At 38.7% G+C, this 16,954-nt stretch overlaps 1 protein-coding gene across 1 annotated transcript in view; it reads left to right on the forward strand.

Annotated features, from left to right (window-relative positions):
- The window catches only part of LOC107749709 (X-linked interleukin-1 receptor accessory protein-like 2), a 211,042-nt gene that overhangs the window by 39,410 nt on the left and 154,678 nt on the right, over nt 1-16,954 (forward strand). Inside the window, exon 2 of the mRNA XM_016564852.1 lies at nt 4,437-4,535. Coding sequence (XP_016420338.1) covers nt 4,454-4,535 — 82 coding nt within the window. The 5' untranslated portion in view covers nt 4,437-4,453. The remainder of the gene's footprint in view (nt 1-4,436; nt 4,536-16,954) is intronic.

Raw genomic sequence — 16,954 nt, forward strand, 5'->3', positions numbered from 1 at the left:
CGTGTGAAACATGGTTGGAGCCTGCACATGGAACCGAGAGAACCGAGAGAATGGAGTTCAGCGTTCTGAATTCATCACCATCATTACCCGTTCATCGGTACAGCCGAAAGGCTCTATTAGAGATAAATACAAGGATGCCTCGAAGGATGGTTACAAGTTACCTAAAAAACCTAGAGGTGGAAGTAAATATACCACAGGAGGTGGTTAGACCGAAAAGGCAGAAACGTGGGAGAAGGGGTGGCATAAGGACTCGTCTTCGTCTGAGCAATTTGCATTCTTTGAACAACAAAGTGGACACCTTAAAATCGTACATAAGGTACTGTAATGAATACCGCAAAGCTTCTTTATTATGTTTTACGGAAAGCTGGCTACAACCTACAATGCCTGACACTCTTTTTGAACTTCCTGGCTTCACCTTGGTATGGGCAGACAGGGATAAAGACTCGGAAAAAAGTAGAGGAGGGGGTACATGTGTGTACATAAATGACGTGTGGTGCCGTGCGCACTCAGTCAAATGTAAGATCTGTGACCACAATGTAGAAATCCTTGGCATGATTCTAAGACCCTTTTACTTACCAAGAGAATTCGGATGTGTCCTACTATTTGTCGTCTATGTCCCGCCCAGCGGCAAACCATCACAAGCGGCCAGTCTGATAGGTGACAAGGTACATGAACTGCAACTCTGCTACCCTGAAGTCCCCGTTATAGTGCTTGGAGATTTTAATCGGTGCAATTTGGAACAAGCGCTGCCAGGATTTGAACAATATGTTAAGCTAGGAACAAGAAAAGATAATATTTTGGACAAGTGCTTTGTGAATGTCAAGAATGCCTATGTATCTAAATGTAGACCACCAGTCCTGAATTCTGATCACAATGTGATGTACATGATTCCAATATACAAAACAAAGTTAAAACGGGGAAAATTGGAAAAGAAAGTAATCAGAGTATGGTCAGATGAAAGTAGAGAGAACTTAAGAGCTTGTTTTGATTGTACAAACTGGGAAATTGTCCATGATGAAACATTAGATGAAAGAACTGAAGTAATCAATGACTATATTAACTTTTGTGTGCAACTGGTAATACCCACAAAGAATATTAAAGTATATCCAAACAATAAATCTTATGTCACCAAAGATATTAAGGAAATTATAAATAGACGGAATGTAGCATTTAGAAATAAAGATCCTAAAGAACTGAAAGAGACTGAAAAAGAATTAAAAAGTAAAATGAGGAAAGCTAAAGAAGCTCACAGACAGTGCCTAGAAGAAGCCTTTAAAACCAAAAACAATAAGAAAGTTTGGGATACCATGAAAAAGATGACAGGTTTATCCTCTCCAAACAAATGTATTGTAACAGACAATGAAGTCAGCTTTGCTAATGAACTAAATACATTTTTTACAAGATTTGAACACAAAAAGCAACAATGAACCAGTTAACATTGTATCGTCTTCCTCCAAAAAGATAGTGATCGATGTTGCGGAAGTTAGGAAGACATTTCGGTCTGTTAATACTAGAAAAGCTGTTGGTCCGGATGGGTGTGCTCCGAACCTCAATTTTACTTATAATAAACACTTGCTGCTGTCAAAAGAATGAGCTCTTATTCAGCGTATAAATGTGAATAATATCACGTTAAGCATTTTCTCCCCATAGGATACCAAAAACACTCTGTCCAAAGGAATGTAAAGATTACAAACCCATAGCCCTCACTTCAGTAATTGGCAAAAGTTTAGAAAGAATACTACTTAAACACTTGTTTAATAATGTCAAAAGGAAACTTGATCAGTGTCAGTTTGCATTTAAACAAGGTAGCAGTACCGAGGATGCAGTGGCTGCCACATTGTTACTAAACATCTAGACAAATGCAACTCTTATGTTAGAGCATTATTTCTTGACTTTTCATCTGCGTTTGATACTATTCAAGTTAACACCCTTGTGTCTAAACTAATACAGTTAGACGTGAACCCATACTTAATTAAATGGTACCTCTCTTTTCTCACCAATAGAACCCAAAGGGTTAAAGTGAACAATGTCCTGTCAACAGAAGTAAAAACAAATGTTGGTGTACCTCAGGGTTGTGTAAGCTCTGCTATGTTATTTACTCTGTATACAGATGACTGTCGAGTAAACAGGAATGACCAATATATTTTAAAGTACTCCGATGATACTGTGTTAATATCGTTATTGAATAACCAAGAGTGCTTAGAACAGCATCAACAGGGGGTAAACAAATTGGTCGAATGGTGTGACAACAATGCCCTCAGTATTAATTTAAAAAAAACTGAGGAGATAGTACTAAGGCCTGTTGCTGACATTCATACAACACCTGTTGTTATACATGAAGAGAACATCAAACAAGTAGAAGCATATAGGTACCTAGGAGTATGGATAGACAAAACACTATCATGGAGAGATCATATAGATAGTATCTGTAAAAAATCAATGCAAAGAATTTACTTTCTTCGTAGATTGAGGTCATTTGGAGCAAGAAAGCAGATTCTTTTATTGTTTTTTATGTCTGTAATCATGAGTGTCTTGCAGTACTGTAATTCGGTTTGGTATATGAGTCTATCTGTTAGTCTAAAAACAAAGCTAATGAACTTACTAAAAATTTGCTCCAAAATTGTGGGTCAGCCACTTCAAAAAGCATATGAACTATCTTACCATAATAATCTTGTAAGATTAGCTACTAACATTGTTTCTGAACCTAATCTAACCTTCTGAACCTAAATTTTTTTTTTTTCTCCGCGATGGCGCCGACGCTGATGGCTGCCTCCGTGGCGTGCTCCGCAGTTGTTTTTATGTTTTTGTTAGTTTGTCCTGTCTTTAGTTATATCCCTGCAATCAGTTTCACCAGAGACGAATTGCTGGACATTCGGAAGTACACGCCACCCGATAATGCAGTAAACATGGGACTGCATTATGTTCTTCAACAGCTAGACAGACCAGGGACTTATGTGAGGATCCTGTTCGTGGACTTCAGCTCGGCCTTTAACACCATCATCCCAAACCTCCTCCTGCCCAAACTAACTCAGCTCTCCGTGCCCACCTCCGTCTGTCAGTGGATACCCAGCTTCCTGACAGACAGGCAGCAGCTAGTGAGGCTGGGAAAATTCTCATCCAGCACCCGTATAAAGTGTATCGTATCGTATCGTTCCTGCTACCCGATCTCCTCAGCACCGCGACCCCCCTCAGCACCGATGGCTCTCTGACAGCGTGTCCCTCCTTCCTCCCGGGTTTCGGCACCAATGTAACAAAGTTCGTAGTCACGGGAAGAAAGAGGCGGGAACCGGCGAACGTTCAAACAAAACTTTAATAATAAAATAAACAAAATAGCGCGACAGCCCCTCGCGGATGACTGTCGCACACAAACAGAACCAAAACACAAAATAAAATCCAGGCCTGGTCCTCTCTCGTCTTTCACTGTCGTAGCTCCTCCTTTTATCCTTCCAGAGCTCCTCCATGGGACCCGAGACCGGTGAGTGGTGCAGGTGTCGCCCATTATCAATTACTCCACCGGCCTCGCTCCGTTCCCACGGCTCTCGGCCCCGCCCCCACTCGTCACAATCGTCATCCAAGAACTTTTTTGACACTCAAGCAGGACAAAAAAAAAATCTGAGGATTAGTATATACATCTCAGATGTATGGTGGGCTCGAAAGAAAGGACAGACGGGAGGTCAGTCAGGCAGGGGTTAAAACCCAAAAAATCAGTCCAACACAGTGAAAGTACTGGAGGATGAGACGAGAGTGAAGTCAGAGATCATGAGCAGTATCATCAGAAGGTGATCACAGCCAATCAAAAGCCAGAGAAAAGCACAAGTTCAGAGTGGACAGGGCAGATCTGAATACTGGAACCCTCTACTGATCTGGGTAGAAAACCAGCATGAAATCATCACAAATAAACAACAATTACTAGAGCGATCGACAGTAGAAGCTGAGGGCACACAAAGACTCAGAGCAGAGCGAGTGCAGATACAGGTAATAATGAGAGAAACAGGTGAAAAACCAACGAGCAGCTGATTACCAGTGACATCACATCCAGTCCTGACAGATGCATTTCTGCACTTTACAAAAATATAGGTAGAGGCACATTTTTCCAATGAGCCCATGTTGCAATGATGACACACCGATTGTGCGACAGACACAATATTAATATGCAGTTTTGCATCATTTAACATGTTAAGATTTAGAATATCTTGTTTAGCTGAAAGAGGAATGTCAGATATGCCTAAGATGCCCTGAGGGTGAGTAAATCATGGGCTAATTTTCATTTTTGGGTGAACTATCCCTTTAACTTCTGAAGACGTTTCGTTCACTTAGTCCACCTTCTTGTACTGGATAGATTTTTTATTTATTTATTTTTTTCCCCACACTGAAGAAGCTGGATATATAAAAAAAATAAATCTGGAATTATTCTTCTGTTTTCTGTTTTCTTTTAGCTGCACACGACTGAAAGATGAAGCTCGCTGGATTTATGCTCCTCCTCGTCAATTCAGCGGCCTCCATCAATCTCAAATACATCTCCAAGAGGAACTCAGGTATGACTGCCATTTTACTGCACTTACAGCGTCATTTCGGACCAGGAGCATGTGTTGAAAAGTTTGATGTAAGCTTTCAGTGTTGTATTTTGTGGAGGTCAAGCCTCTCCTGCTGTTTGCTTCCATCTGGAGGAATGATGGGACTATGGATTAAATGCAGTGTTTTTATCACTGGTGAAAAAAGACACTTGGATTCAGTTTGAACTGTTTACAAAAAAGGAATGGAGTGGTTTTTGATGAGATTTCTCTGTGAAATGTTGTGTTTTTTTAGTGAAGAACCCAGGCTCTCCACACGATCACATAACTGTTTTTCTCCTGCTGCATTGTGTGTGTGTTTGTGTGTGGGTGACGTGTGCATTCAGCAATTATGTTATCAGCACCAAACGGGCATTTATGTGGGCGGTAAAAACACAGAGGCAATCTCAACTGTCAGTTTCTCACCCAGCCACAGATTTCAGAGTTTGGCATGTACGGTTTACTGTGCCACCAAATAAGCAGAAATGTTTCCTGTGTTTTAATATGCATGTGAGACGCTGGTTTATAGCAGTGTGTGTGTGTGTGTGATGCTGCTGTGTTAAACGTTAAGTAGTAGTGCTTTATTGTGCTATCATGATACCAGCATCACTGGATTGTGTGCTTTGAAACTTTGCGTTGCAGCACAGGGATGAAACTCCGATTATGATTCTGAGGTATAGCATTATGTAACCATGAGTTGCATTTGCCAAAGGAAAGCTAATGAATGCTAAAAAGAACATGTAATGACACGTGAGGGATTTAATCATCACACGTTTGTCTGATTAGGGTTAGAGTATGAGTTGTGTGAAATGTCTCCTGCTCAAATACCAGTAAACTGACTAGCACAAACCTTAGTAAAACATGTTGCGTGAATACTCTCCTCCCATAAATTTTGCATCTGAAAGGGAAACTCCTACAAATGCATATGCAATAAGGTCAGCCGCAAAAATAACTGTCCACAGCTTTTCATCACTAATTTTTCACTTTGCATCTTTAGTAAATCCTGACAGTAGTTTTCCAGTAAATTTCCTGCCATTGCCTGCGGTCATCATACATCATTTTCTTCACAAGTCAATGATTAGCTAATATATGTTAACATTTCATACATACCATATGCTACATACACATCATATTTCATTTCTTGCATTGTTTTGATTTGCCACACTTTAGGTTGTATTGTGCCAAATACACAACAAATTAAGTAAGATGTGCTGATATTTCTCAAATTTGAGAACTACATAAACTGTCTGTTCTTTTTTGGTAAATCTCTGCAGCTGTGAGACACACAGTATTATATGCGGGCAGCAAAGCTGTGGGCAGTTTTTATCATGTGTTTATCAGCCATTCTTATCTAACACATTACAATCACAACCATATCAGACTGAAAAAAAAAGTTTAAATTATATCATCTGATCTCAGATTGTCAAATATGTTTTCTAGCAGTTAGATATACACTGACAGCATTGTGATTATCCATCTCTGTGAAACTACAGACATATTGTGACTTTGTTCCACATATACAAAGTTATGTCATGGAACTCTAGATGGCACAGGCTGATAGGTTCTAACTTAATCTGATATAATCACATGATTATTCACATGGCAAGCTGATTGGTTTCTTTCGCATCAGCAGCCAATGAGCTGCTGCTCAGCATTCAAATACTTGGCTAGTGCTTGCTGTAGCTGTTGCAGCGCGCTTCAGAAACCCTCCACCTTCCCCAGCTCCACCTGCATACAGTAGATCTGCTACGGGGTGATCTCATGTATGTTATATATGGGGGTTATCTCATATATGTTATGTGTGCAGCAGCAGTGTTTCTTACATGCTCACAGCAGCATGTCTGTGGATGTATTGGCAGTAGAAAGTCTCGATACTTGCTCAGCAGCAGCAGCAGCAGCGTAGCAGATCTGTTCCGCCAAGACCAAACACATTAACATTGTCATGTACATTACCATGCTAAACTCTCTGAGAGTTGTCATGACAGAAATTTTAGTTTTGATGGCTTAATTGGTGGCAGAGGAATACTGCACATATGGGAAAAAACATGAGGCATATGTAGCCTACTAAATTTGCTTGTAAAGGAAAAGCAGGACATTATATCATAGATATCAGATATATTTGTGACTGTGCCAAGGTCTGTACAGTAAGTCTCTTTAAAATATTACATAATTTGACCTTTTTATGTCAAGGCAAAGTTCAGACTGTGAAATCTCATGTGGTGCGACAGTCAGCCTAGAAACAAGATGATCACTGTAACAATATTATTATATGATTTTTTTATGTTATTATTCTGTAACCCAAGTTAACTTTTGTGTGGACTAATTAGATGATACTAATTAGATGATTTACAAATTAATTCAGAGTATTTCTAAAAATACTTTTTATTTTGAAAACCTATTTAAACTGTTTTCCAAAACCAAATTTTTCCCCCCACACCAATAGAAAAAAAAACGAAAGATATTTTCTTTATCATGGACACTTATTAGTCATTCATGTGTTTAGATGATATGTAGATTTGAAAATTTTTTACAAATTTTGGTGGAGATAAATAATAATGTCACATACAATGTTTGTGAACATGCTGTCTGTTGAAGTCTGTTTTAACAGTTCAGAATTTGTAGTCTTGAGTATTGCATATACTAAACATTTGAATTATTAAATAAATTATAAATGCAACATTAAAGCGATAATAGATCCTAAGTCTGCTAGTCTAAACTTGCAGGACTATCATTTATCTGGTGCACAATATAGAGTGATGTATGCAGAAGAAAAGCCCTCTATGAAGAACTGGGTGCCATTCCTTGATCGATGTTAACTCTTACACCGTGTCTACACCGGACAAAATACTATAGAACCCATTATAATCAGTGATGCTGTCTACACTGGATGCGGTGCGGCGCGACATGACAAATCCCCGACAGTAAACTGCTGCGTCGTTCTATCTATGACGTACTGACTCAATTCAAATGATTTGCAACGGTCGCTTTGTCACGTCCAGTGTAGACAGACTGGCGCGGCGAGACACCTGTCGCATCCAGTGTAGACACAGTGTTAAGTTTTTCATTTATTTATTAATTTTTCCCTAAAATTTTCAAGGTAGTTATCTACATAATGAAATATTATTTAATGATATTTAGCTTTGCATTAGGGACACTGAGCAGTCAAGCAAGGCTCTTTAATTCTCAGAGTTGCCGTGAGGTCAGCAGTGCAGTGCAGGCAAGAACACATCTGGATATTACAGAGAAAGAGCTTTAATAAAAGCAAGTTATTATGGTAATTATTCTCTGTGATTGGCCTTATTCAGTGGGTCAGCCACTGGGCAGCTCTCACCTCTTTCCTTACAGAACGGATGGAAAGATGTGTGTGAGGCTCCCGGTCTGAAATTGCTCCCAGTCCAGCCCTGATTTTAATCTATGAGACAGTCAGTGCAGTAACAAGATGAACTCTCCAACAATATTGTAATATAATTTTTTTATGTTATTAATCTGCAACTGTAATGTAATTCACCTGTGTGAAGTAGTTACTTAATGTACACACACACACACACACAAGCACATATACATACACGTATGCATACATACCCACACACACACAATATATATATATAGTACTTAGTTTTTACCATTTTCTTTTTTTTACCAGAACGCCTGACTCTCTAATCATCCAACAAAATGTGTGTGCTAACCATAAAATGAATAAGGAAGGTAATTTCCACAATTTTAATTGCAAGATGAGCTATTCTAATTAGTGACGTATGATATGGTCAACAGTGAATATCAGTCACACAGTCATTATGCAAAAAAATGTGCAATTGATCAATCATAAACAAGTATTCCATATAGAGTTTACAGGTGTACAATCTTCTGTTCAAGGCTAATCATGCATCTGCAGTTTAAATGTAACCTTTAAAAGCTTTTATATAACTTTAATCAGGCAAACTGCCCTTGACAGTGAGTAAAAAACACATTTTCCCTAAGAGAAACAACATGTCTTAAAAGCTGGAAAATAACCTTCTCTTAATGTTAATGTTTTGCCTGAAGTCACCCATCAGAAAATTAATTTTCCTCTATCTACACCTTATGAGGGCCTTGGGAGTGTAATATATGTATTGTAATTTAATTATTAATGAGTATAACAAAGTGTCCCTCAAGTGTCCTAAGATTGAAGAAATACATCTGAGCTGCTTTGTGCTTCGAGAGAGTAATTTGACAAGAATAAACAGCTGAAAAAGGGATAAGCAGATTATGTGTACAGTACTGTATGTAAATGTAAAGTAAGGTATGTCTGAACAGCTAACACTAATCTAATGTGTGAATGGCCCTTCTCATGACTTCTTTCAGTGTTTCCGGTGCTTATAGGCTAATTTATAAAAAAAAATATCAAGCTATACAGTGACACATGTTAGGCCTGTCGCAATAAATCGACTTATCGCGCAATATATGTCCATGACCTCAATCATTTTTGGTGACGCAATATATCGCACATTATATTTACTTAAAAATTAACACTTGCGCCTGTGTCTTTTGCAGCTTCTCGTTCATAACATGGTGTAGTCATGAGGTGCTAGTTCAAATTTAAAAAATGCTTCTACAAACAAAGTTTAATCTGCAGATATGGTCTTGTTTAGGGATCTGTGTCTTTGTGCATACGGACATCTGACTGCTGAGTAGTGATTGTGTTTTTCAGCAATAGTGTGCACCCTTAATTTACAGAGAAAAGAAGGTCAGGAAAAAAATCTGTAGATGGAGAAATCTCCATACAAGTTATTTGTGCATTTTTCTTTTTTTCTTCTTGCTACTTTGCACTTTTTGTTAAAAAATGTTTATTTACTATTTATTCAGGTTTTTTAAGGTATCTAATATTTTGATACATAATTTCCATGATCTAAATATTCTTAAAAATTAAAAGTTTGTTGTCATTTGGAAGTGTATAGGCCTTCTTGCATTATTATGCTGTTACATTAAAAAATGGCAATAATATCGCTTATCGCAATTATTTCTGGGGCAATATATCGCACAACAAAAAGTTGATATCGTGACAGGCCTAACACATGTCCCACTCATCAATCACTGAAACACAATAGTCAGAATTGAACCTATTTTAACTTTGACCCCATTCCAGCTACATCTAAGAGAGACACACAGTATCTACACATACAGTATATCCGTATTCTATTCTAGAGGTGTTCAAACAATACCTGGATCCTTCTAGGCACATTTTAGAAGCTTCTCTAATTTACATACAGCATAATATGAGAAAAACGTGTTCTGGGATTAATTGCGGTAATGTTACATGGGTCCTGATAACAGGATCAATATTCCGGTATTGTTCTAGCTGCTTTCTCTGACAATTTGACCACCATTTTACTGAACCAAAGCCCAGTGTCAATGTAGCTTGTGTTGGGCTGAACTCTGCCCATCTTCTCTCAAAGAGAGAACATGATCTATTACAAGATCAGTTGAGTTGGCTCTCATCACATCTGCACTCTCTAACATGACTCCTGAATGGATTCCATGAATGCATAAAGGAATAAAGTGCATAAGATGCATAGAATGAGTCAGTAAGTTGGTCGTCACTACTGCAGAGTTAAGTTTACTTTTGGAAAGATGAACTGTTGTTTCTCTGAAACTAATAAGTTGAAGAACCTTAAAATGCATCAAACAAATAAGAGAAATATTATTTATTTACTGACATCAGCTATACAACACCTAATGCACTGAGAGAATACGATCTCTGGAAGGAGTTTGGGATAAGTGATATGTGGCAGTGACGTCTTCCGTTTCAACAGATTTGAATGTGAAGCACTGTGGGATGTTGATCTCCTGGATCTCCAAGAGGATCCTAGAAATCTGGAACACACAGATGAAACCCTGAAGAAGGTTCAGAATAACAATCTGAAACAGAGACTCTCTGGAAGACCCTTTCTCAGAACTCAATCCGCTTTTGTCTCTCAGGACATGCTGCATCTGTTGTTGTCTCGCTGGACGGAGACTCTGAACGTAGTCCGTTAATGTCTCTTTCCTCACAAGCTGAGACTCAGAGCGTGGTCATATCTCTTGCTGCCTCACAAGCTGAGATTCAGAGCGTGGGATCTGTTATTTTCTCTTCCTTCACAGGCCTGAGACTTCTGTTAATGTGACTCTAGACAGACTGGAGACTCAGAACGTGGTTTTCTCTTTATGTCTTCTACCACTCAGTCCAGAGACTCAGATTGAAGAGTTTCTCTTGAAAGGGTACATTAACTGCTGCTGTGTGTAGATCAGCGATGCACAACGTTTTTCCATCCGCAGTTGGACAGCTCGGTGGAGATGCTGAACTAAACCTTGAAAATATTGAAAGACCTCATGCTCCCTTTTTTTTGCTGTTTGGAGTCTGTCGGTTCTATTGAACATGAGTGGGATGAACTGAAACACCAACTGTGATCCACTGTCATCACCACACATAAGTGCCTGTGTCCAGCGGAAAGTCTTTCCGGAACAGTCTGTTAGATTTTCCTGAAAATTAGCAAGCTTGACCAAGCTCTTGTGGGGAGAATACTTTATTGCAGTGTTGCACAGAGTTCGCTCTGAGTGATCAACCTGCGTAAGCTCCCACTGAATACCTGCAGAAAATCTGATTGTACACATCATTTTAAAAATGACTATTTTTTGATCATTCCATTTTTAAATTAAACGTCTAATCCAACTAGAAACATCTAAGCAAATGACATCATCTTCAGTACTACCACACCCCAGTTATCAGCATTCTGTAACGTTGGGAGGCGTAACAACGCAGAAGTGGATCCAAGTGCAGGCTTTTATTAGAATTGTGGTCAAAACAGGCAGGGTCAAACAACAGCAAACAGGTATAATCCAGGGCGAGACAAAAGAGTAATCCATAAAACAGGTCAGGGCAGGCAGCAAACAATCAGATACAAGGAAACAGTCCAGGGTCAAAACAAGGCAAGGCAACAAGGAACCAGGGAAACTAGGCGTGCTTCTCAAACAGAAGGCTGCATCCTACCGAGGCTGCGTCCTTCCTAGTTCAGTCCTTCAGAGTCTTGTAGGCTAGAGTCCTCCTCAGCATTAAACGCTAGAATGAGACGCTCTAGTAAGTGTAATGTTCCCGCCCTCACTGTCACGGCACAAAAACACTAATAAAACTTAGTTTTGGAAAAATACTTTGTATTACAAATCTTTATATTAGTTTGCTTTCTATTAATGCAATACAATGAATCACAGTCGTCTAGTCTCCCCTTGGCTTAAATTATTGGCAGTTTAACGTTTAGTAAGTAATTTACACCAAAACAAAAGTTAACATCTATCTTTCCATGTCCGAAAGCATTCTTTTTGTCTTACATTGCCTAATAAAATCAGACAAGCGCAGTACTGAATAATTTTTCGTCAGTTTATTTTCATGAAATGGAATGGGTACAAAGGATTGTGAGTGATTGAAGGTCACAGAGGATACATCCCATCCTTCAAATTCAGCTGAATGAAGGACGCGAAACGAAGGCTGCCTTCCAAGGATCCTTCCGATTGAGATGGCCTTCAGCGACGTTTGATGACGTGGCAGCTGAGATATGCAGCCTTCTGTTTGAGAAGCACCCACGGACACGCTACAGGCTAGACAATACTGAACTATGAATTAATGGTTATCCAGGTTATAAATAGGGTGAGACTGATGGAGGTAACAAGACACAGGTGAATGCAATAAGTGATGATGAGTCCGGCAAAGGATTATGGGAAATGTAGTCTGTGAGAGTGGCAAGAGTCAGGGGTGGAGTGCCCTCTGGTGGAGGTCATGGGCACTCCAGCTGGAGATACAGTTGTAAGTTTTTTAAAAAAATTTTATTGATAATGTAGTTATTTAAACGACAAAACTACCAATTTATCGATTTACGAAGATAGTGCAATACATTTGAAAATTTGCTCAGATGTTTTTGGAGTTGTGAGGTCTGAGGTCCTTCTGACATTTGCCGCTGACTCTGATTTGTCTGTAGTGGGTGAATATGAGATAGAATTTGTTTTGGGAATATCTAACATAACGTTTGCAATAGGTTTGCACTCCCCAGCTCTTAATGCATCATGTTTCCTTCTTGAGCATCAGTGAGTCTTTTCAGCCTTTGTAATAGATATGTATGAGTCCATCCAACACATTCTCACTCCCAGCTCATCACATATGGATGCTTGGCATCAATTTTTAACGCGCTGGCTGCCCTTTGAACAGTCACTATAAATAACATTATTGTGGCTGTTTAAATTGAAAATCATACTACTACATACTGTATATGTCATAATGACAGTACTGTACCTCAATATATCATTTTTTGACGATACATTTTGTGTTTGCACATTGACACCAAAGGTTTCTCATCAAAAGTAATGGGGTTCCCTGCACATTGAAAAACAATGCTAAAGAGGAACCCAGTGCATTTAACAAGGGTTAAAGGGTCAAGGGTCCTGACCGAGCGTCCATTAGTGACGAGTTGAGAGTGAGAGCGTGTTGGTCCATCAGTTGTGCTCAGTGTGGAAAGATGGATCTCTATTTCATACAGTCGCTGTTGTGAAGGGTTTAAATATGCAGAAGATGCTGGAGGCAGTGTAACTGGCTCAGGACAGACAACTCCTGAAACTCATGACAGAGCACAAAAGCAGTTGTGAATTCAACAAGGTAAAGTTTTCTTACTTTTTCAACAGCACTGTGAGTGTTTAATGGGATGTGATGAATAAAGACATGAACGATTATAATTGTTTGTGTGTTGTTGCGTACGCAGATGACATTTTATGACCAATTAATGCAGAAAAGCAACTATTTCCAAAGATTTCACAAACCTTTTTCATCACTGTGTACAAACACACACACACACAGCTTTTTGAGATGTAAACAATATAAAATAAAATAAACAATAATAATAAACCAGAAACTAAACTATTTCAATCTGAAGGTCTGAGGCGAGGTGGTCATGTATCATGTAATTTAATAAGACACATTTTATGACTCGTTTAAGATTTGCTTGGATGGGAATTACTGGAACAGGCAACCAATATTATACTCCTTAATTAACTAGGTTAAAATTGTAAAGGCAACACAGCATGTATTAATAGCTGTTAGAGATGGATTATTTATCGTCCAGTAGTGAATTCCTGGACAGAAGCTGTGTCGAAATCCTGGTGACTTTCTTGATCCAGTGAGTATTAATGTGTACACTATAGCATGCACATTTTCACAGGTGTGAATGTAATATGTTTGGACAGCCGAACCCTAAGAATGTTTCTATATAAAGCTGTTCATTAATCTCTGCCCTAATGTTCTGCTTGAAGAGCACTTCTCCATGTGAGACACCTGCAGCCTCTGACACTTCAAAAGCCTAATACAGAATTATCTCTCCACTTCCGGACATTTCTCACATTTCTAATATAATTGCTGATGATTCAGCAGTACATACAATGAATACATGTTCCCTAAATTAAAGTGTTATCATATATGCATTACTATTAATCTTGAAAATAACTTTTTAGGCTGAAAATATTCATACATTTTCTTGAAGATACTGTTGATCTTCAGCTCATTCATATTAAAGGTTATTGGTTGTTGACTTTCGACAATATTGCGAGGAAGACTGTGTGTTTTGATTTTGATTAAAATAATAGCAATAATAAAGGAAAGGGCTTTTTTAGTGTGAAGCAGTCCCCATGGTAACAGCATGAATCAATCATAAGTCAGTCTCTGAGACATCAAAGCCATCCATTAACTCATTCCCGTCTCTCTCGCTGTCAATCTAGGATTGCTTTTTATTATTGTGTGGACCAGCAGAAGGAGTTTTTCTAACTGTGATTAATTATGAACAGCAATCGATATGTGTGTGGTCTGAACGTTAACCTATACAGCTAATGAATAACCTGATCACAGCCACGCTTTAACAAGCTCGCAAATAAATAAATAGAAATATAATAATAATCTGATCTGATAGTATGTTTACACATGACTGTGTGTGTTCATGTTCCACAAATAATTATCTTTTAAAGAAGTGAGCAGGGTTTCAAACTGAGATCTTTCTGTGAAGCATCCAGTCTTTGAACATTTGAACAGATCTGATGAACTACAGCATCTATAATAACTCATAACAGGCCCCTGTCCAACATGTGCGTTTGCAGCTTAACCATGACAGCAGTAAATATCAATTTAACATGTACAGGATGCTCAACATGTTCTTTCTTTCTTACTAATTTAGAGTTAGGGCTAATTTGGACTATTTAGTTAATAACAGAATCCCAGACAAAGCTATAGAGACTTTTTTTTTCTTTTTTTAATTGAATAGATGTCATAATTGCTGTGAACTATCGATTCAGACTAAATTATTACACTCAGATGGTTTATAGGCTATGAGTAAGATGAAGATGTTTGAAATGTGTCTCTTATTCATGTAATTATTAAATAACATAACAATGAATTATAATAACTATTGAATAAACAGTGACAAATTTTGAGAGGGTCAATCTTAACCCATTAGTCACTCTTTAACTTTTCACTCCAAAAGAAAAACAGTGGGTCTCATTCACTAGTAATTGCATGGATTCGTTTGGAGTTGTACACACAGAAGAACTTGTCTGCCTAATTCACAACACGTGCGTATACACATGAATTTGTTCTTAACCTCATTCTAATGTTAATGAACTTGGAGTACTAAATGAGCGGCCGTGTGCCCAAAGGCTAGTCATTAGCATAAAACACGTCCATATAAGGACTTTCCACACAATCTTTCCTTTACAGTCGTGCGTCACTCAAACATATGATGCTCTCTAAAGATGCATGTTTAGATGTGTTAAGATGAGACTGTCTGACATCTATAGTCGAGAGAAAAATGAAAGGTGGTTGGGAAATTTGACATCTCATGACATTTACATCATCTTAAGCTGCAGGAGTTTCACGCCAAAAATCAGGCGCTCATTGATGAAACTGTCATTCATAGATATGTAGGCAATACATTTTAAGTGTTTTTTAAATGAATGGGGCGCATATTCTAGAAGGCTTTGAGCTGAAATATAGTGGCGAATGCTGAGTAGTTGTGACTTGCAGTTGGCTTCGTAGGACTCTTTGTGTTTACCCTCATTTGACGTCTTTTTTTCGCAGTGTATCTCAGATTAAGCACACAGAACACAAGACTGAAGACGACAGCAGCCAAACTGTCTGCTAGTTTGTAATTAAGATGCTCACTGATCTCGCCGAGTCCTCTGCTCTGTAATTTTGCCAAAGCTGAATCCATAAAGCTGTATATGATATAATTGACACTCAAAGATGGAGAAGAGTTTTTTTAAGGACTAATTTGGAGGCAGTTGTGCGGAAAATTTATATTAATCTATGAATCACATTGTAGATTTCCTTCAGAAATCTGAATCCAGGTCAGCCGCGAGAGATGCCGTGATCGTACAACCCCACAATTATGAGTAGACAGGCTGCAGAAATACAGGACTGAATATCCAGCCCATCGCAACTCTGCTGTGCGAGAAAAACAAAACCAAAAGCAGTTATCACAAAACACAATAACAGTGAGAGAAAATCATGTTGTTTCATGTTACTTGCTGGTTAAGGCTGGTATTAGCCTCGTGTGTGTGTGTGTGAGTGTGCGTGAGTGTACTGGTATATATGGCTTATGAGGACACTTCCTGTGTCCCCGTAAAACAAAAGGCTTAAAAAACATATAAAACGGTGTTTTATGAAATTCAAAAATTGCCTGTAGTTTGCTGTAAGGGGTAGGTTTAGGTGTATGGGGATAGAAAATACAGTTTGTACAGTATAAAAACCATTACGCCTATGGAGAGTCCCTGTAAACCGTGTGTGTGTGTGTGTGTGAGAGTGTCAGTGTGAGGTGTGTGCGCTGACCTATTGCAACTAATTTCCACTGAAGGTGAGCTGAAGAACGTCTCAGGTTACGAATGTAACCATGGTCCCCTCAGTAGGGAACGAGACACTGCGTCCTCTAGGGGTCACTATGGGGAACACCTTCAGTGTGACCGGTGTCTGAAGCATATATCTGAAAAAATCATGTTGTTTCATGTTACTTGCTGGTTAAGGCTGGTATTAGCCTCGTGTGTGTGTGTGTGAGTGTGCGTGAGTGTACTGGTATATATGGCTTATGAGGACACTTCCTGTGTCCCCGTAAAACAAAAGGCTTAAAAAACATATAAAACGGTGTTTTATGAAATTCAAAAATTGCCTGTAGTTTGCTGTAAGGGGTAGGTTTAGGTGTATGGGGATAGAAAATACAGTTTGTACAGTATAAAAACCATTACGCCTATGGAGAGTCCCTGTAAACCGTGAATACAAGTATGTGTGTGTGTGTGAGAGAGAGACCGAGTTTGTGTGTGTGTGTCTGTGAGACAGAGAGAGTGTATGTGTGTGTGTGTGTGTGTGTCTGTGAGAC

The sequence above is a fragment of the Sinocyclocheilus rhinocerous genome, unplaced genomic scaffold, assembly GCF_001515625.1.
Source record: "Sinocyclocheilus rhinocerous isolate Xijiao unplaced genomic scaffold, SAMN03320098_v1.1 scaffold2938, whole genome shotgun sequence".
Taxonomy (NCBI): domain Eukaryota; kingdom Metazoa; phylum Chordata; class Actinopteri; order Cypriniformes; family Cyprinidae; genus Sinocyclocheilus; species Sinocyclocheilus rhinocerous.